Source organism: Uloborus diversus, chromosome 8 (assembly GCF_026930045.1).
Source record: "Uloborus diversus isolate 005 chromosome 8, Udiv.v.3.1, whole genome shotgun sequence".
NCBI lineage: Eukaryota > Metazoa > Arthropoda > Arachnida > Araneae > Uloboridae > Uloborus > Uloborus diversus.
In genome coordinates this window covers 30,648,400-30,671,089 of record NC_072738.1, presented here as the reverse complement: position 1 = coordinate 30,671,089, position 22,690 = coordinate 30,648,400, and the positions used below count along the sequence as shown (strand labels likewise).

The following is a 22,690-nucleotide window of genomic DNA, read 5'->3' as shown; positions in this document are numbered from 1 at the left end:
TTTACATACAGCGAACTTTTTATTTCAAACTTGGAACTTTTTTCCTTGGTCCTTCCGACTTCGTATTACTAAAAATTCATACTATATCATGTTACCTCACTTATCTCAGACATGACAAATTGTCCAATATTTACAACTGTATTTGAAAATATATTTTTACGCAAACTTCAAATTAAAGTTTTTAAATCTACATGAAAACTTAAAAATTCAGAAACAACTCGACAATGCAACATGACATGTGAATGCAATTTTAAACTATTCATTTTGAAGTGTGCGAGTAAGAGGAAATGAAGCAATGGTATAAATATATGCAATGTTGGGGGGGGGAGGGTCATGGGGGTCCGGAATTAAAATTGGTATCGGACCCCATTGATGGTAGTGGCGGCCCTGAACACACACATGCATGTAACAAAAAAAAATGATTAAAATAGTTTTGGGGGCGGAAAAATAGGTTTTTGGTGACCTAAACACAAGGGATATATATACGTAAACACGTACATCATCAAGAAAAAAAGTACCTAAAATACATCTTGATTTGATGCTCTGAACTTAATAAATTTTGGCAGCGAAAAGTTAGGTCCAGAATTCAGATGTTCAGAGCTAAAGTGGGTGAAGGTAAAATAGACTTGATCACTTTAGCTCTGAATGTCTCATATGAATATTCACATTGTGATATTTAATGGAAAACATAACAATATAAAACAAACAGAAACAATGTGCAACAAAGATTAAAAAAATGAAAGATAATACGTCTGAAATCCGAAACACAAATATTTTTATCAGACAAGTAATCAGATCTTTTTATAGGTATTCAAACTTAAAATTTAGATGTGAAACAATAAAATAAAAATAACTTACTGCTTATCTAGGTAGTAATTATTTTCAAAGCCAGAAACTTTTATATTAAACAAAGAAGCTGGCTTTAGATACAAGAATCCTTTCTTAGAACAAAAGCAATTGAATCCATACAGCTCCAGCTCCATGTTGGGCAAGAAACCAGCCCATGTTGAAAAATTAAGTGTTACATAGACGTGCATATAATCTGGATAAATTACATCTTTCACCACCAAGCAGCAAGACAGCGTCTTCTGGTCATGCCCATAAAATGTGCCTGCTAAAATATGAAAAAAAAAAAAAAAAAAATTGCAACTAGTCACACATTTTTTACAAAAAGCACATCTGTCGCATCAAAATATTCCATACACAGTTTAATAAACTAATATATTTGCACCTAACTAACAACTCTTTATATACAGTATTTTCTCTCATATATTTCTGTCTATCTATAATAAACTTGTTTTTGTCAATAGATGAAACTACTTAGTAATTCATTAGCAAAACTTTGAGTGGTAAAAAAAAATCATTTAATGAAAGGTAAGGAAAAAACAGAAATAAAAATCTGATCACTTTTTAAATGTAGAATCGGCCTTTTCCTTTCTTTTTTTTTTAATTTCTTTTTTTTATGAATTTTGTATTTTAAAAAAATATATAAAACTGCCTTTTTTGAAAAAGGAAACCAGGCTGTCCAGGCTGTGCACATGATTTTTACTTCCTTTTACAAAAAAGGAAGTACTGTATTTGCAAAAAAACTTTCACTCAAAAATCGATCTTAATTTCCATTTTGCTCACCCTCGAGTGAATGCTGAAAATTTTTTTCCACTGGACCACACGTGGATAAGTGCCTAAGAACGTACAGAAATGTGAAATATCCATTTTGACGATTCCCAAGTTAACTACAACTTGTTTTCTCGTGATATCTGTATGTACGTATGTATGTCGCATAACTCAAGAACGGCAAGTCCTAGAAAGTTGAAATTTGGAATGTAGACTCCTAGTAGGGTCTAGTTGTGCACCTCCCCTTTTGGTTACATTCGGGTGTTTCTAAAGATGTCTTTTGCCCCTTTTGGGGGGGAATCATTGTTAATTTCGATGTAAACTCAAGTGGTGTTATAATTTGGATGATACTTGGTGATATACTGCCAGTATTTTGGTCGCCAAGCTTTGTCGCCAACTTGGCAACAAACTTGACGTTATTTTTTTCTTTTTTTTCTTCATCTGGTTTTAATTTGGTCACTGTAGGTGATATTTAGACAGTTAACTATTGAATCACAGCAAAAGTGCCAATAATGGGGAAAATACATTAAATTGGAGTAAAAGGAAGTCATGTGATGCACAGCTCGTTTTTATTGCAATTAGATATCCCAAAAGCGCTTTTATCAATCCTTTGTGGCAAAACAATGTTAATTTTATGTCATTTTTTGCATCAAGTTATTCCTTAATCCATATCAAGTAGTCAATGAATATTTTGTTGCGCCACTTGGCGAGTTGTTGGTACTGACATGCAATAGCTTCCTGTCACTATACTATGTATAGTTAAGAGATTTTTACAATAGCAAAAGTGAATCAGTTTTCGGATTGATGAAAATAACTTTTTGACTACTAAAAAATTACTTGAATTTTACGGAACCTCGGACTTTTGAGACTCGGATTTCAAAGGCTCTACTGTACCCTTAAACGAGGTGATGTGTGCATCACATACTTCCTTTTACTCCAATTTAATGTCATTTTCTCATTATTGGCAGTTTTAATGTGATTCAATTGTTTACTCTCTAAATATCACAAACAATGGCCAAATTGAAACCAAATTAAAAAAAAAAAAACTCCGCCAAATTTGTCGCCAAGTTGGCGACAAAACTTGGCGACCAAAAAACTGCCGATATATCGCCAAGTGTCCGCCAAATAATAACACCACTTGAGTTTACATCGAAATTAACAATGATTTCCCCCCAAAAAGGGGCAAAAGACCCCTTGGGAGCATATGAATGCAACCAAAAGAGGAGGTGCACAACTAGACCCCACTAGGAGTCTGCGTACCATATTTCAACTTTCTAGGGGGTACCGTTCTTGAGTTATGCAACATACATACGCACATACATACGTACATACAGATGTCACGAAAAAACTCGTTGTAATTAACTCTGGGATCGTTAAAATGGATATTTCGGGTGCCTGTACGTTCCTAGGCACATATCCACGTGTGGTCGGGTTGAAAAAAAACTCAACACTCATTTGGGGGTGAGCAAAATGGAAATTAAGGCCGATTTTTGGGTGCAATTTTTTTTTGCGAATACAATACTTCCTTTTTTGTAAAAGGAAGTAAAAAATTTGTTCCAGGCTATTCAACCCTTAGCGTTTAAGTCAAATATAACATTCTACATACTATTTGATGAAGTATAACATTCTTGAACAGCAAATTTATCTGTCAGAACTGCTCTCAGAAAGGCATCATTTGGTAACATTCTAATAACAAATGATTTTAGAAAATTAGTTCAATGAGCTTGCAAATTAAGACAAATTACTATCAAGAAAGTAAAATATATTACCTTTGGGATAACATATCCTTCACACTATAAAATTTCAGGTCTTCAGAAAATTTTTCAAAACTATTATCCTGTAAAGGAAATATTTAATTTAATGAAGTAAAATAACTACTTTTAAAATATGCAATAATTTTTTAACATTTGCAGATTTATTTCTTGTTTTTATGAAACAAAACAAACAAATGATAAATAATATTCATAAAACAAAGGATATAATACAGTTGTGCTCGTTTATAGTGAAGTACAAGGAACCAATAAAATCTCTTTAGACGTAATTTTGTTGTAACAAGTTAAATAATACAGAGTAAAACATGAAGGGCAATTGAAGTCAATATGTTATAGCCATGAATTCACTGTATAAGGCTTTGCTGTAAACGGGCATGGCTGCACATGATAAAACATACTTACAAAACCTTCTTTGAAATAAAATCGTTTTAAAAAGTAAGTATATTCTAAGCAAAGGTAAAGTATTTGAATATTAGTAAGAGATATTAGATGACAAAAAAATTATAATAACTCTGAATACAAAAGTTAATCAGTTGTATTGCCATGTCATGTATGGCGTAACTATGCATTTGAGCTCAAATAACTATTGGTAATAGCATTGGGAAACAATGGAAAGTTAATAAATTCAACAATTGTTCAATTCATTGATGAGTAAAATTAATGGAATGAACATTAAAAACAAATTAAATCAATAAATATTCAAGGCAAAAGGTCAAATTCTGTAGTATGATATGATTATATTCTTCAACACCAAGGTTTTTTAACCTGGGGTCCTGATCCCGGGGTGGGCTGTGGATGTAAAGCAGGAAAGTTCTTGAAATACACAATAACATACATATTGAAAAAGACCATAATAACATAAACTTTGGTACCAGGTTTTGTGTTATTAAGATTTTGGCATTGTATAAATCTTTTTACAAATTTATAAAATACAGTAGACCCTCGTTTTAAGCGGTTTCGATTATACGCGGTTTAAGATTTGACACCTTTATTTTGTTTCACACGGATGAGTTTCGGTTTTACGCTGATGCGCGGCATTGCAAACAGATAACGTTTCCCCCACTTTCAAAATCCAAACTCCTAAAGATTGCAGATTACACATAATAAACTGCATTTTAGCGTGCTAATAATCGAGCTTGAGCCACTGGAGACATTTTATGCAATTGGTTCTAGAGCTCTTTTCAGAAGTAAAGTTATTTAACTCACACAGTTCAGAACTCACTGGAAGAAGAGCTTTTAGGAGTGACAAAGGTTGCCAAAACCAATGAGGATACCGACATTGGTCACGCACAACCAAAAACATTCACATTGAAAATTTTGTGTCATTCCTAGACAATGGAAGTGATCTTTCTGATTTGTTAGTGAGGGAAGATTCTATCATGGAAATGATGCAAGTGATCATGGATGCGTTAATGCTCCGCAAAGAATTAGAGAAAAATTCTTAATGACTGCCAAAAGACTATCATAACCAGCTCCTCTTTATAAACAGGACACGAAATTAATTTGTTTTCTTTATGCAAGTTGTGCATAAACCTCGATATAAGTGAACATTAAACTTATTATACAATTAGTCATCACTAGAATGAAGTATTTTGTGATCTACGGAACGAAACCTCTATTTTAACACTAGTATTAGGTCTCAATTTATGCCGTTTCGATTTCCGTGGCATTTTTACTGAACGTTACTCCTGTGTAAAATGAAGGTCTACTGTAATATTAACAGAGGAGCATCAAATTTCACCAACATTAGAAATCCGCATTTATTTTGCCCAAAACTGATTTTGTCCAAAGCCGATTTTGTAGTGAAGTCATTTTTGCAAGCATAAAACTAACATATTTCGTAACCATAATCTGCCAATGACGAATTTCAGCCTGTGCTAAACTATCAACCAGCAAAGAGACCTTAGAATATCCTCTCCCCACAAAAAATAGCAATTGAAAAGAAAAAAAAAATATCCAACACTTTTTTCCCCAGTATTTTTTTTCCTCATATTTCTCATTTCTATATTTATTCAAGAAAACATAATTGTGATTTTGCTCAGTATGCTTTGTATTGTGTGCTATTGAGGAAAGGATAAGAAGCACTGTAAACCGAAAGCAGATGCTAAAAGACTGCTGCACAATTACAGCAAAATGCTAAAATTATGCATGACACATGGCATCAAAGAAACACAAAAGCAACTGGAAATTACAAAGAACTCAGCATATAAAAGTCAAATGTGGGTAATATTGGTGATTTAAAATGAAAAAGGAAAGCTTAAAGTATTGAAAATAAAAGAAAAACAAAGCTTTTTTTAAAATGGCGCTTTTTAGTGTTTTTGTTCTTTTTAGACAGTGGTTACTTCTAGAACAATTATTACTTTTAGGTATGAATTCTAAAAAGTAACAGAATGTTTTAATTTATAAAAACTCTGAAATGAAATCGATTGTCTGAAGATATAATACATGCATTTTCGAACTTAAAATGTAGCAAAAGGAATTAATAATTTCTACGGGGAAAGCCAAAACTTGCCAAAAGCATGAGATTTAATTTCTAACCTCAATTTCTATCAACTGATTAATTGCATGAGTCTGTTGTGGGTATCAATGGCCAAGTTGCAGCTGTTACAAGGATTGAGCACCTATCTCTTCAACTGACGAAATATTCTGATAAGTTATTTTTAAGTCAATGTAAATGTATCTTCAAGCTCTCAAATAAGAATCAATTATGATGTGTAATTGGTTAGAGCTGTTCTCCGTACAATTTGAAACAAGTGCAAAGTTACATGCAATATACCAGACAGCCTGGTTATCACAGCCAGAGTTTCCGTTTTTATTAGCACTCATCAGTCTGGATTAGTGAATAACCTAGCCTAAGGCAGATGTTATCTCCTTGAAACTGAGAGTGCTTACAAACTGGTAGATAAAGTAAGTTCATCTCACCAGCCAGTGTCCGCAGCTTGGTGCGTTTGGACTCGTGAATTGAAGGAAAACCTTGGGTATTTCACAAGTCAAACCAGATCATGCAGTGGACACTCACTGGTGAGATGAATTTACTTAATGTACCAGTTTGTAGGTACTCTCAGTTTCAATGAGATGACACCTGCCTCCGGCTGGGTTATTCACTAATCCAGACTGATGAGTGCTAATAAGAACGAAACTGAAGTCCCTAAATGTGATAAACGGGCTGTCGCGTATACTGCATGTAGTTCTGCCTTAGCCCTGGCTTAGGGGCAGTAACTTAATGCTAAGTGTAAAGTTGTTGAGATTTCTTTTTTCACAATTACTAAGCTTCATAACAAAAACATCTCTGTCTCTCCTATGCAAAATGTTTCTGTCTCTCCCTATTTAAGGGCAAATTAAGGTTATTTAAATGTCAAATATATCAGCTAAGTAAACCAGTCACATAATATCTTTCAATTAAAAATTTATGTTGAGGGACAACAAGGAAAAAGACTAATATTCTTTAGAACAAGAGAATTAGGTGAAATAATAGTCATTATTTTCTCTTCAAAAAATTTCTCTCCCTCCCTCTTTCTTATTTTCTCCTTTATGTTTCCTAAACAGTTTCCGGCAAGGTACGAGAATTTTTTATTTCTTGTCTTTAAACTTACAGGGTTGCAAGATCACAACTGTTGCGAAAGACATGTAAATCATGATACAGTAAAACCCCTCCTACAGGACACCCCTCTTATGCCAACAATTTTTAATTCATCGATTCCAAGGCAAATAACATCATTAAACCCCTGTCCTACTGACACTCTTTTATAGCGGACAAAAAAAAATGTCCCGTTAGTGTCCGCATTGGAGGCGTTTTACTGTACATTGACATTTTTACTATTTTTATTAGGTTTATTTAAAAAAAAGGGGGGGAATGCCACTCACGGCTAATAGAAGACAATAAGCAACCCTGGATTGATGGGGGGGGGGGGTTACCAAAGACCAAATAAAAACTGATTTCATAAGAAATACTTTTCCTTTTAAATTTAATTGGGAGCTGTACAAACTAGCAATTTATTTCATTGTAAAAAAAGGTGTTTTTTACCTTTAAAAAGTTATAACAAGTACTCAAACTAAATTCTTGTTTATAAGAAAATTTTAACTCAACAAAACAATATGCAAAACAAAGGATTTATAATGAAGAAATAAAAAAAGGACCTGCATACAACTTTTAAATAATTGCATAAAAACTAATACATAAAGAGTGTAATATAAAAGATTTTATAAGCAATAATTTTAAGTTGAAAGTAAATTTATGAAACTTACTAAGCAATTAGATGAATGAACTATTGAAGAACTAGCTGAAATTTTCAAAACTGGTGCAGATTTAGATTTCAGATTTAAGTTTTCTGTAACAAAAATATTTTCAGCCAAACAATCAATGTTATAAGAATGATTAGGCAGCAAAGGAATGTTATGTTCTTTTGAATCAAATTGCAACACTGCAAGCTTTACATTATTTTCTAAAATAATAGCATCCATTTTATTGATCAAATCAGCAAATTCTACATCGTCCCCAGTTCCATAAAAATTATGCTCATCGTTGTCTAGTTTATTGCTTGAAGAATAAGCAAAACTTTCAAAATCTTTCTTCAAAGGGAAGAACAGCACAAGAGAATAAAGAAAACCAGAAGTTTTCTTTGATGAAGAGAACAAATTATTCCAAACTAAAAACTTATGTTTATTGGATTTCCAACTATAGCTAAGCAAATCATCGCTATCAGACTCGTTCAGAGCAGCAGTTACTTTTAAACAAGAATATAAATTTGAAGAAGTTTCAACATGTGCACTATCCTTCGTAGAGTTTAAACAGTATGGACTTTCCTTATCATTCAAGGATAATTTTTTCAATGAATTTTTTAAAACTGGTAATGAAGACTCATTGAATGTTTTAAAAAATGAAGACAGGGGAAACAAAGAACAACATGATGCTTTGAAATAAGAGATCTTGAGAAGAGTTTCGCAATTCCTGATTTCTTCCGTCACAATATCAAATTCTTGGAGAGCAATCAGCAGACCAGTATCTGTACCAGCAAATTTACACAGAATATTTTCTTCATTATAACAACTTGAACAACTCTTGGTAAATATAACAGGAAAACTGTCGCTTTTGTCAGCTATGTGGAAAGTTCCATCTTTAATATACAACACACCAAATAAAATCTAAACACAAAAATTTATAAATTAGTATTTTGAAACCTAAATTAAAGTTGTGTATTACAGATAAAACAAAACAAAATACTAACACTTTTAGTTTCATTCCGAGTGAAACTAATCTTCCAATTTTTACTGCATGAATATTTGATGCAACTACCTAAATATAAAAATTCAGCAACAAATGGAACATTGCATCCAGTAGGTAAAACATCCTAAGGAACAAATAAAAATTATTAAACATTGAAAACATATGCAAAAAAGTTTCAATTCGGGAAAACAAAAAAACTGCTTCTACAGGGTTTGTCCAGAAAGTAATATGGGACTGATTTTCTTCCACCGCGACTGTACTTCGGAGCGTTCACGCGCCGACTGGATTCTGTAGAGGGCATTCCTAGCTAACGAACGAGCGGCTAGTCGGTTGTCTCCGAGCTCCTGGAGAGTCAGGACAGGCATTTTCGCGCGACGTGTTTCTGTGAGTGGTGCAAGCCGAAAATGCAGCGTTAAAGCAGAGCTACGCGATTAAATTCTGAGTGAAACTCGGTAAATCTGCGACAGAGACGTTTGATATGATCAAGCAGGCTTACCCAGATGTAGCTTTAGCAAGAAGTGGTGTGTTTCGGTGGCACCAGGTTTTTTTGGCGAACCAGGAAGAGGTCGCCGATGAAGACCATGCTGGAAGACCTTCAACTTCGACAAACACCGACAATGTGACTCGTGTGCGCAAAGTTTTAAACTCAGACCGTCGACTAAGTACAGGGTTCATACTCAATTTGGATAAAAAATTTCCATGACTTTTCCAAGACTTTCATGACTTCATAAAAATATTTTCATAACCTTGTTACACGAAGAGAATAGTACTATTAAATGCCAAACTTGCCAATTTTCGGAAATGGGCTTTCGAACAACTTTTATGTGAATGCCACTACCTCATTGGAGGGCACTTGTGACTGAAAAAATATCAGTGCACTGCAGAAACTAATAAATTATTCTTATTTGTCTTCATCATATCAATTCAAGTAAAGTAAAAATGCAATACACCGATGTTTAAATGTCTAACAAATATTTAATAAATAGGGCAGAACAGTAATGAATGGGACAAAAATTGAATGGGTCATGACCAAGTTACCAATAATAAATTTACTTCACAAAAACATTGCCCTTTGGTGTCAATAGTGCATCTACTCACCCCAATGTAACTGAACAGTATACTATATTCGTTCATTAAAGTGAAGTCACGTTTTTCAGTTTTTTCATTTTTCTAAATCACATATTTCAGCTGGCCACAAGGCGATCAATTTTACGAGCTGTATGTTGGGCACCACTGTTTTAGAGTATTAGAATTCCCTCATTTCTATGTTCTATATTGCCTGACTAAAATCTTCACTTTCTAAAGCCTTCAACATATTAAGATAAACTCTGGTAAATTTAATAATGATTTTTTTACAAGTAGTTGAAATGAACTCGGGTGCAATTCAATTACACTTTTTGAGGGGGCGTGGCAAAATCAAGAAAGTGCAAGTCCACTACTACAGAATATAAAATATAAAAAGTGGTAAAAATAATGGTGAATTCAAAATTAGTGATGCCCTAATAGTAAAATCACATTACAAAAAAAGGCGAGAGGCTGTTACAGAAGCGGATGAAATTGGATTCCAAAACTCGGACTTGTTTCTGAGATTGTTCAAGTTATATGCAATATTACTAAACCACTCAATATTTCTAGTGCTCTTTTAAATATTGTTACTTTCTTACTACTCAAGACATTTTTTCATGACTTTAAATAAATTTCCATGACTTTTAATGAAAATATTAATTTTCCATGACTTTTCCAGGTCTGAAATTTGTTTATTTTTTTCCATGACTTTCCAGGATTTTCATGACCCGTGCGAACCCTGTAAGTATTCGTTTAATTGCCCGAATGTTAAATTTACCAAAATCTGTGGTTCATGACATTGTGACAGTGCATTTGAACATGCGCAAGGTGTGTGCGAAGTTGGTCCCAAAAGTGCCCACTGACGACCAGAAATTGCGGTAAGTGGAAGTGTGCCGAGAAAATTTGAACATGTGTGGTGAGTAACCCCAAGCCCCCCGGACTTTTTTTTTTTGTTTCCTCGCCTGAAAAGGCCAATGAAAGGCAAGTATTTTGAGACGACAGAGGGGATCCAAGCAGCATGCACCGCGGCTCTCAAAGCTATTCTGGAGAATGCCTACCGTAACGCCTTCAATGCATCAAAATCGGGCTGGCAGCGCTGCATCGACGCAGAAGGAGCCTATTTTGAAAGTTTTTAAATAATTGTAACAATTGGCTCAATAAATTTTTTTAAATCGACTCAGTCCTATTACTTTCCGGACAAATCCTGCACAGCTATTTAACTGCACCCCTCACAAAAGAACATAATTTTATTTTTAATAAATATTATTTTTCTCATTGAAACATTGTTGATTATTAGCAGTAAGTTACCCCCCTCCCCCAGCCAGGGCTAAGGCAGAACTACATGCTACATACCAGAGAGCCCCGTTATCACATCCAGAGACTGCAGTTTGGTTCTTCTCCAGAAGAACGAAACTGCAGCCTCTGGATGTGATAACTGAGCTGTCTGGATTATTGCACCGTTGATTATGCCGGAATAACATTTTTAGTGATCTCTGAGCCAAGCATAAAAATAACTATTGTGAGTAGAAACTCTTTTTTCTCACTTGTTCCACATTCCATTTGGTAGAACTCCTGACTCTCTCTCTATCTTTCTGTTTTGCTTTCCTATCATGCAGATAGGTGCTGTAGCTATGTATAATATAAACTTGGTTCTTTTATATACATTCAATTCGCGATAACACAAAGTCTGATAATTCGAATAATACTGTAACTCTAAGTTTTTATCAAGTTCCGAACCCTTTGTCTTACCCCCTAATTCTATGCTAATTATTCTAAATTTCTCGAAGCTAACTTCCTTTAACTCAAAGTTTTTTCAAGATGACTTGAAATTTATTTCCAAAGAACGAAAAAAAAAAAGAAGTAAGTCGAAATGCCGTCGTCAAAGTTTTTTCTCGGTCCCTTTAGACTCAAGTTATGTGAATTGACTGTATAAATAATATGCAGGGGTGTGCATAGAAATTTTGGGGTCCGTCACAAATGACTCCCCCCCCCCTCCATGTTGTTTAACCCTATATTTCACGCCTAGTTTTAAAAATATTGGGACGCTTTCACACTAGGGTCCGGGAAAACAGGTGCCCCCCCCCCCCTGTGCACACCCCTGATAATATGGTATTCTTCAGCAGTAAAATTATATTAATTAACATTGAAGATGATCAATAAAAAAAACAGATACATAAACAAATGCACAATTAAAAGTTAGCTGCATGTTTATCAAATCTGTAATATATTTTACAAAATCTTTGTCGAAATAGACAGTGAAAAATAGCACTGTACATTAATTCCTAAGAGATTAAACATCAATACCAATTATCCCTGAGCATATTTCATTGACATCGTTTTTCCCCCAAGCATTTCCCCCGCTCCAGTCTTAAAGGAAAACTAACTGGTAAATGATGTTTTGTGCTACCCAGTCGCACTCCGGACCTAAATCTTCAGGAACGGGGGAAATTCTGAATTTCGCTCGATTATAAAAAATGACAGTAAATAAATAAAACTTGCATGCATCCATTTAATAAGAGACATTAGACATCAAAAAAAAATAACTACAATATTGCAACATTATTTTTCAAATTTCATGAATCGTAAGTCAAAATTTGCTGAATGAGAAAAAATTTCGGAAGGTCAGAGTGACCTCTCATCAGAGCCGTCCGAAGAGTTGACGGCGTCCGGGGCGAAGGTGGTTTCCAGGAGCCCCCCCCCCCTATACACACAGAAAAATAAAGCTAGTTATAACATCAGCGCATAATACATACTTGAATTGTTTATATATTAATGAACAGTAAAATTTTATCCCACTAGATAAAAAACAAACAATTAAAACTGAATTGGTTATTCATATTGATCAAACTAAGAACACGAATAAATAATAAACTGATTATAAATAGAAAATGTATTTATCGAAGTAAATTACATCAAAATTAAATTTTGATCTGGACTCATCCAATGGTTCTTTTCAAGAGTTTTTTGGATTTACTTGCACCAACTTAATACCAGCTTTCATATTTATTATAAACAAAAATGTTATTTTTTTGCATCAAATTATTGTAAGTTTTAGGGAGAAGCCCATAAATACTCAACAACATCGAAAATCGCTCCGAATTGCATTTTTGGAATTCTAATTTCGGAAGATCACTTGCCCTAATATTGCAAAATATGGCCTTACAATTGCGTTTTAAGACTTGAGTTTAAGAAAATATTCGTGCAAGGTTATCCATGCCGCCTTTCTTTAATATCACAAGCAATGGGTTTTTAAACGACACTAACAAAAAATTTAAGTGGAGTAGCCCCTGAATGTAAAACATTGTTTAAATTTTTCAAACCATAATTTTGAACAATTTTCCAGGGAAATGCTACAGATCCTCTTATTCCAAAAATCTTCAAAGTTTGTCTAAAATTGCATTTTTGAAACTTAAATTTCGAAAACTTGCAGGGGAAGAATGAATTGATTTCAATCTATTTAAAAATATATTCGATCGAAAACGGTCTCTGAGCTTCCTTCCTTAACCTAACGTCAATAAACATATATAGTTTTTTTTCCCTCTGTTTTTTGTTTTTTCAATATGCCCCTTAAAACATTTTTCTGGTTACGTCACTGCACACAGGGGCAGAATTTAAGCAAATATAATAAGAACTAGACAAAGGAGAAGTGCCTTTTGTTTGATTTTAAACAGTTACATTCTCAGAAATTGTATCTGCTTCAATGATACAAAAAAAACGAATGTTTTGGAGGCTTAGAGAGAGGAATATTTTCGTGCCCTAGGAAAAAAATAGAGAATCATTGCAATGATTCTCCATTTTGTGTGTCTATGACTGTGTATCTATGATACACAAAATGAGGGGGCGCCTTATACAATCGGGGCATTTTATACAATGAGGGCCGCTGCAATGCGCCCCTCACTTCGTGTGACTATCGTCATGTTCCGTCGAAACGAGGGGCGCCCCCTCATTTCGTGGCGCCCAGGGCGATTGCCCCGCTCGCCCCCCCTCTTGGGACGGCCCTGCCTCTCATTAGGGAGACCCTGGTATCACCTGCATCATTAAATGTAATATTACAGTTGATACAGTAGACCATCGTTTTATGTGGGGGTTACGTTCCACAGAAATGCCGCATAAATCGAAACCGCGTAAATTGAGCCCTAATAATAGTGTTAAAATAATTGTTAGGTTCAGTAGATAAAAAAATACTTCATTCTAGAGATAACTAATTGTATAAAAAATTTAATGTGTACTTTATATCGATTTTTATGCACAACATGCATAAAGAAAACATAAACTAATTTCATTCTCTGTTTATAAAGAAGAGCTTTCTATGATCGTCTTTTGGTAGTCATTAAGAATTTTTCTCTAATTCTTTGCAGAGCATTAACGTATCCATAATCATTTGCAAAATTTCCATGATAGAATCTTCCTTCACTAACAAATCAGAAAGACCATTTCTATTGTCTAGGAATGGCTCAAAATCTTCAATGAGAATGTTTTTGGTTGTGTGTCACTGAAGTCGGTATCCTTGTTGGTTTTGGCCTCCTTTGTCACTCCTAAAAACGCTTCTTCCAGTGAGTTCTGAATTGTGTGAGTTTAATACAGGGTTGCCACGGAAGTTCAAGAATGAAATTCCCTGACATTTCCAGGTTTTCCAGGTGGTTTTGGGGAAAATTCCAGGTTATCGATCTCCACCTTCATTTCGCAACATTAATATACACATCTCAAATTTTGATAAAACTTACCTCATTTTCAAACTTTACATACAATGGTTACCAAATTTAATTTACTCAAGCTGAAATAATCAAAAATATGTACTAAGGGTGGTTCAAATTTTTTTTTTTCTCTCAGCTCGAATCCAAGACACCCCTTATCTTTTTTAAACTTACTTATTGTGCTGTAAAAGTTTTAGCTTCTTACTCAAGTTTTAAGAGGTTGCTCAATGACCCCTTAATTTAACATTAGCCCTAGAATAGAAAAAGTCAAATTTAGAAACATTTAATTTCCCCAGCTGTTTTTTTTTTTTTATGTAAGTAATTATTTTATTGCAATGAATATGCATATAACTCGTGTAGATTATAGTATATAATATTGTTTTCTCAGTTCAATGTATTTTTTAACACCCTCCCCATACTTATGAAGTTTGGGGAGGGGGTCGAGCACCCTCTTTCAGTTGGAATAGGAAGTTAAAATTCTTCCAGTATTTTATTATCCACAAGTCTAAAAACATTGAGTGGTGTCCTGTTTTCTAGGAGAAACCTTTTTTTTAAGTGTATTTTTGAACTACCCTAATGTACTAACACAAGTGAAGCAAATCACTGTAATAAAGAATTAATGTAAATGTAGCATATCTAATTTTCAATAGCGAGGAGCCACTGCCTTACATCAAGTGAAAGAACTGCGAAATTAATAATTGTGACATCTGTATCACAAAAATAAAGTTAATTGCTAAAACAATTGCAAAAATTATGAAACCCAAACTTTTTCAGTTATTGCCTTCCACCCCTCCAATCTATTGAATTCACAGCGCTTTTACACTTTGGCCTGTAAAAAAATCATGCATCTTTTAGCTTCACATAATTCCCCTGTTTGTTGCTCATAAAACAGGGGTGCTCCCCCCCCCAAGCACAATGGCACAATCCTCCCCCCCCCAATATTTCTGAACGCTTTAGCGCTTTTTTTATTTTTAACCCTCTTTATTTTTTTTAAACCTATTTATTTATTTTTAATTATTATTGTTGTTTTGAAAGAAAAGTGTGCTCGCTCCTCTGCAATAAAATACACACACACAGATGAAAATAATAAAATAAAATAATTTGAGTAAATAATTTGAATAAAAATAAAGTAAAATAAATAATTAAAACATCCCCCCTCCCCAAAAAAAAAAAATTTTGATGGCGCAATTTGCGCCATAATCACTCCTGTGGGCACCCTGTCATAAAGTTAAATTTTGAGCAATGATCAGAAACTTCTCTGATATGCAGATTTTTTTTAATCGGATTACTTTTATTTTGAAAGAAAGAAGCGCACTGAAAGTCTTTAAAGATCACCACCAAAATACTAAAAGATCAGCGATATTTCTGTAAAAAAGAAACTTTCTAACTTTAAAATTGTCTAATGAACTAAATTTACAGAACAAAATTGTTTAGAAGAATACGATTTCATTAATCAATTTAAAGAAATAACATAAAATATGAAAGAAAAGATTATTGCATCTCATTAAGAACTTCAGTCGCACTCGCAGACAAAACAATGTACTGTGTATCATAACAACTTCAGAACTGCTGACGTAAACAAGCAGCGTTTAAACAGAGCCCGCTCAAACTAGGAAGAAAAGAACCTTCTGCGCATGTCCGCCGTCGACTGCTATGGCGCACGCGCCAATGGCAGAGAGTTGATAAAAAGAACTGCAGGGGGAAGAAGAAAGAGGGAATGACAAAAGGACAAATGGGAATGGCGGCGGCGAAAAAAAAAAGGTTGAAAGTTTTTTTTTTTTTTTTTTTTTGACGTTATAGACCGCGGGCCGCGCTAAGAACGATCAAGAACGATCGGAAATATGCAATTTTTCATTTTCCCTGACATTTCCCTGATTTTCGGCCATTTTCATTTTCCCTGACAATTCCAGGTTTTCCCGGTGCGTGGCAACCCTGTTAATTGTTGGCCTAGCACCCCTTATATAATAATTAACGAATTCATCTCACCACTTATCCCACCATAATATCAGTCACTTGCCTAATCATTGAGAAATTTTCAACGATGTTTTTCTTTCTTCTAATGCGGACGCCTGATGACGTATCTCGCACGTGCAGTCGCCGATCTATGACATCACGACCTTCACGTAATCGGTGATGCATCGTAACAGATCGGCACGTGCCTGATGCTCATTGGCCAGGTGCTATGCTGGCGTGTATCAAGTGATTTGGCGTCCGCATGCAAATGAGTTCACTTACGATAAAAGGAAATGTTTCGAGTAGAAAAGCGACTTCTTCGGTGTTTTCTCTCTGGCAGGTTGACTTGAGCGTTCGTTTGCTTTTATGCAACGATGCGGGTTCTTTTTAATAGATATATAATAGATTGATATAGCTCAGCTCTAGTTCGCGTTGTTTCAAATGTTTTTAATTCTTAACTAACTTTACTAAATGACCAAATAAATTTGGTTTTTATTTTTAAGTTGTCTTCAACTATTTTTAATCATGCATTTCTAGTCATACAGTTAATTGGGTTATTGCATTTAGAAGTTATTAGTCTTGAGCATTCTCTTGCTCATTATTAATAACTTTACTTCTGGAAAGAGCTCTGCAACCAATTGCATAAAATGTCTCCTGGGGCTCAAGTTCAGTTATTAGCACGCCAAAATGCAGTTTATTATGTGTAATCTGCAATGTTTAGGAGTTTGGATTTTGAAAGAGGTGAAAATGTTATTTGTTTGCATTGCCACATCCGCGTAAAATAAAATAAAGGTGTCAAATCTTAAACCGCGTATAATCGAAACCGCGTAAAATAAACCCGTGTAAAACGAGGGTCCATTGTATGTTATAAATGAGAAGGTACTCATCAAAACAACACATGGCCAGTTTCAATGAAAATTGAGTTAGTAGCTAGTTCAAATATTACAGGTTGGTTTCTACAGTACTTCATTGTTAGTTTTAGTGAGGGATAATCATGGTATATTTAATTTATGTTTTAAAAATAAGATTCATAAATCAAACAAGTACAGTTACTGTACATAGACTTGTTTCAATTAAAAAGCAGCATGTCCATTAGGACGCTCAAGCGGTTAAGGAAAATATTTTCACATACATCATTTTTTAATTACCTCAGAGAATGGCAAGCACATATGAGGGCAGCTGAAAAACTCTTCCATGATTGTCATCTTCTTCGCACGAAAATCCTCCCATGGTTGTGACAAGCATTGCACAACATTACTACTGAAATATGAAAAGAGAAAAAATACTGAACAATAAATTCATTTCACAACAAATACTTTGGTGCTAGATTTTTAAAAAGATTTTATGCTGTCCAAATGAACTGAAAACAAATATGACATTAAAATATCTGCCAACTTCTAAAAACTTGGAAACAAGAAGGTTAAAAACATTATAACAGTAAAGCTTCTTTTTTTGCTAGAGTTTCTTGAAACCCTGAAACATGTATCTACAATTTGTGCAATTTTACTGTGTTTATAATGCTTTTAACCTTTGGCACAAGGTCTAAAATTTCAACTGTAAGAAATTAATACTAAAAAAAGGAAGAAAAATTAAAAAAAGGAAGAAATATTAATTTGAATTCTGAAATTTTGAATTCAAATTATGTTTTTCGCAATCACAAGTTGAGACACGACCCTACTCATTGGCTCCTGTCCCCCCAAACCTGCCCCTGGGTGGTTACACTTGTATAGAAATATGTGTAGGTGCACATGTGTGCATATGTATGCTTTTGTGTGTGTATAGACCTGTGTGTATGCACATAGGCGTGTGTGTGAGTTTGTATGTGTGTGAGTGTGCACGTGTATGAGTGTGCATGGGTGTAGGCAGGGTTCATACTCAATTTGGATAAAAAATTTCTATGACTTTTCCAAGACTTTTTCAGGACTTCATAAATTTTCCATGACCTTGTTACACGAAGAGAATAGTACTATGTAAAACTTGACAATTTCTGGAAATGGGCATTAGAAAAATTGTTATGTGAGTGCCACTACCTGATTGGAGCACTTACTTGTGACTGAAAAAATATCAGCGCACACTGCAGAAACTAACAAATTATTCTTATTTTCTTTATTATACAAAGTCAAGCAAAATAAAAATAAAGTGAATGCAATACACTGATGTTTAAATGTCTAACAAATATTTAATAAATAGGGCCGAATAGTAATGCATGGGACAAAAATTGAGTGAGTCATTACTAAGTTTCCAATAATAAATTTAATTCATAATAACATTGTCCTTTGGTGTCAATAGTGCATCGAATCATCCATGTAACTTGACAGTATATGCGTTCATTAAAATAAAGCCAAGTTTTTCAGTAAATTCCTTTTTCTAAACCAGATATTTCAGTTGGCCACCAGTATCAGTTTTGCAAGCTGTATGTAGGGCAGTACTGTTTTAGAGTATTAGAATTCCCTATTTCTATGTTCTATTGCCTGACTAACGTCTTCATTTTCTGAAGTCTTCAACATATTAAGATAAACTCTGGTAAATTTAAGACTGAATTTTTTACAAGTAGTTGAAACGAACTCGGATACAATTGAATTACACTTTTTGAGGGAGCGTGGCAAAAATCAAGAATGTGCAAGTCCACTACTAACAGAATACAAAATATAAGAAGTGCTGAAAATAATAGTGAATTCAAAATAAGGGACGCCCCAGTAGTAAAATCACATTACAAAATGAGGCGAGCGGCTGTTACAGAAGCAGATGAAATTGGATTCCAAAACTCATGCAATATTACTAAATCCCTAAATATTTCTTGCGCTCTTTTAGCTATCGGTACTTTTTTACTACCCAAGACATTTTTCCATGACTTAAAATAAATTTCCATGACACATAATGAAAATATTAATTTTCCATGACTTTTCCAGGTCTGAAATTTCTTTATTTTTTTCCATGATGTTCCAGGATTTCCATGACCCGTATGAACCCTGTGTAGGACATGGACACCACCAACCAGGAGCAGCGGATTTCGGGGCACAGTGCTCAGGACCAGAGGCTGGTAGGCAGTGATGCTGCAGAGGCCCCTGGCCCAAGCTAAAAAAGGAACCTAACGCCAAGGACGGTCAAGTGAGAACAACAAGCAATCGTGATTGCTCAAAAAAAAGAAAAATTTTTGAAGATCAGGGAAAGGGATTCGCCAGTATGTTTTTTCTCTGGAAGTTTATATCAGTATGTTAAAATTTCTTAAGTGGCTGATAGACTGAAAAGGCTAATTGAGAAAAACTGCTTTCATGTTCAGAACCAGAATACAATATATTGTTAAAACTAGCTAAAAAAAACTGGAACCAGCACAAGAAATACCATAAAAATCAACTTAAACATTTATGAATAAAATATTGAAAAAAAATTGTCCGACTGTGTTATGGTTTTCCTTTTTGGTAACCCTTTAAACGTCAATGTTCCGAATTGGGAACATCAAATAAAAAAATAGTTTAAAAAAACTTTTGCCTGTGAAGATTTTTTTAAAAAATTCTATTTATTATCAAAAGTAGACTTGATTTTTTGAATAAAAAAATTCTCTCTCTTTTACAAAGAATGTTGACAACACAAATTTTCAAAAACATCCAGTTTTGTGGATTTTCAGGAATATTGATAAAAAAAAAATTCATAAGAAATTGAAAAAAAGCCTGAAGCTTGTGAAATTTCAGAGTAATAATAAATAGGAATCATGCTGAGGGACAAACATGATAGAAAAAATTCTGCAGCAAAAATGTATTTTTTATACGCTATCAAATTTTTATGTTCCAAAATCGGGAGCATTGGCCTGATTCAGTAAGCATGATCAGGCAATTTTCAATACATCATCTATACACATAAATGGCTACTTCTGTATATAATGGTACATAAATGATATGTATGTCCGGGGTAATCTTCAAAACTACTGGACGGATTTTAACCATTTTTTCACCACAGATAGCTACATTATCAGGGAGCAACATAAGCTATAATTTATTTTTAAAAAACTTGGTTTAAAAAAGTTAGGATGAAAAACAGTAAATGTCATGTAATTTCCCCATTAAATGATTAAATATTAAACCCATTGTTACGAAAATTCAAGGCCTAACAACAGCAATATTAAAGTAATCATAATGAAAATTTTGAATCAAGGATTTTCAGGAGCAAACATGAGTTTCAAGTGATTTAAACATTTGGAAACTCTTCTTTTTGCACACTTAGGGAAACACAGTAGAGAGCTTTTTTTTTTCTTTTTGTGTGTGTGTACTATCTAATAAAATAAATCGCACAGTTTTTTAGTGATCTTTGTTTTTGTTAGTTCATTTTTTTGGAAATTCTTCAAATTTTTATATGCTTCAATTTGTGCTTTCGTTTCTAAATCAATACTTGTTCGTTCTTTGTACTTATTGGTATTTTACTTTTATGGGTAAGGAAGAAGCTTGATTTTTAATTATGTCAAAGCGGTGTGCTTTGAGTTCTTTCATTAAAAACAGAAAACAAAAGAAAGTACCGATTGTTTCTCATTACTGACCCAGGCAACGCAGGCTATTTTTGCTAGTTAGTTACATAAAGCAAAAAGTAAGGGTCTCAAAACTACCATGAGCCACAATTGACACATGCAATCGGTGACATTTCAATCTTCAACTCCATCCTTTTCTCTCTAGAGTGAATCGACACTGCCATGTATAAATATCTCCTAGTATTTACAGTAAATTTTATAGTAAATATATTTTTCAACACATAACTGTACATACAAAAAATCTTACACAAATTCAGCATTCCATCTGAACATATCTTCGGTCAAACCCATGAATGAGGTGAATTTCATATCGAGCTTTAGAAAAAGCTTTTGAAGCCATAGCAGATCAAATATACTGAAGGGATATTCAAGAGGCAAATTAGAGCCCTCATGAGCACATTTGTCAACCTAAAACAAAAATGTTATTTCATCTTATTATTATTATTCAATGCCTGCATTTAAAACAACTAATTCTCAAATTAAACAGAAAATGTATAGCTAAAACAAATGTTAGATGACCTGTACACTAAATGTAGATAGCAAACAGTAGTTTCTGTAACAGAATTCAGGTCATGTGCTTCAGAATTATACCTGCCGATTAACAGCAACTGGTTCGTGTAATGATGACAAGCCACAGCACACCAAGATTTTTTCATCCTTAAAAGAAAAGAAAATCACAAAATATAAATCACAACATCCTCACAAGTAGAGATTTAATAAGTAATTCATATTTATTTAATATTAGTAATTTTAAACCGTAGGAAAATGAGACCATGAAATTAAAAAGAAAAGTTGCGTCTCATTTTTAATATTTTGTCAGGTGAAGATGTAGCATATAAACAAAAAAAATTCAATTTTCAGAGGTGCCCACTTAAGGGAGGGGGAGGGGCATGGTGCAGACTGTGCCATTGAAATTTTCAGAAGTATCATAGAGTAGTTTAGAATATTCCAGAGAAAATTCTCCCTTAAGTTGATTTTAAAGTGTATCAATTTATCACTACTGATTATAGGCAGGAAGTAACAGTAAATCCAAGTAACAAGTAAAAAAAAAAATACTCACTTCAAATCCAGAAACAAAATGCACATTTGATGCAAAGACTTGTGAATTTTTTGATAAAGGGATCATTGTTGATCTTAGTTTATTGCTTGTTGCAAAGAGAAGTATTTTGCCATCTAGTTCATATATACCATAGACAGGATCCACTACCTTTGTAATTATTCCCTAGAATCAGATACAATAAAGAATAATAAATGTACTGTTTCATTTTTGCGCCTACTAAAAATTTAAAAAGCTTTTTTCCCCTATTAAAAACATATTACAGATTTTACAATATTCTTAGTGTGATAAACTTAATGGAAATGAAATAAAATGCACTGAAAGTCTTTAAGATTCAACCTATCTTTTTACACAACAAGAACTTTGAGTTAAAATACTTTTTATTTTGCTCATTTTTAAACAGCTGTTTTTTATCACACACGCTAGAAGCTACAAAACTAGATATGAGGCAATGAGCAGCAAAGGGATGCAAGTGGACATTTTCAAGTTTTGAGTAAAACGCATTTGAAGATAAGATCTTAGGTAGGTTTTCATTGAATTTTTTTTTTTAAATCGTGCTGTATAGCAGCAACTACCAGGGCTATTAGTACCATCTCCTGCCCCAAGACAGAGGAGAGGTTCACCTATCATGTGTATTGGTTATCTCCAAATTTTTAATTTTGCCACTTGCATTTCTTTGCATCTCACTGCCTCATATATTCTTTTCATCAATTCTGAGTAAGAAAAGCATTATTGAGTTTTCCACCTCCAAAAAATAACATGTATTTAAGCAAGAATGATTAACAAAGCAGAGAA

At 33.8% G+C, this 22,690-nt stretch overlaps 1 protein-coding gene across 1 annotated transcript in view; it reads right to left on the bottom strand.

Moving 5' to 3' along the window:
• Positions 1–854: 854 nt before the first annotated feature.
• LOC129228000 (uncharacterized) overlaps positions 855–22,690 on the bottom strand; it is a 34,773-nt gene continuing 12,937 nt past the window's right edge. Inside the window, exons 3-8 of the mRNA XM_054862629.1 lie at positions 21,430–21,495; positions 17,471–17,582; positions 7,821–7,955; positions 3,384–3,445; positions 3,221–3,300; positions 855–1,111 (exon numbers count right to left, since the gene is read on the bottom strand). Coding sequence (XP_054718604.1) covers positions 855–1,111; positions 3,221–3,300; positions 3,384–3,445; positions 7,821–7,955; positions 17,471–17,582; positions 21,430–21,495 — 712 coding nt within the window. The remainder of the gene's footprint in view (positions 1,112–3,220; positions 3,301–3,383; positions 3,446–7,820; positions 7,956–17,470; positions 17,583–21,429; positions 21,496–22,690) is intronic.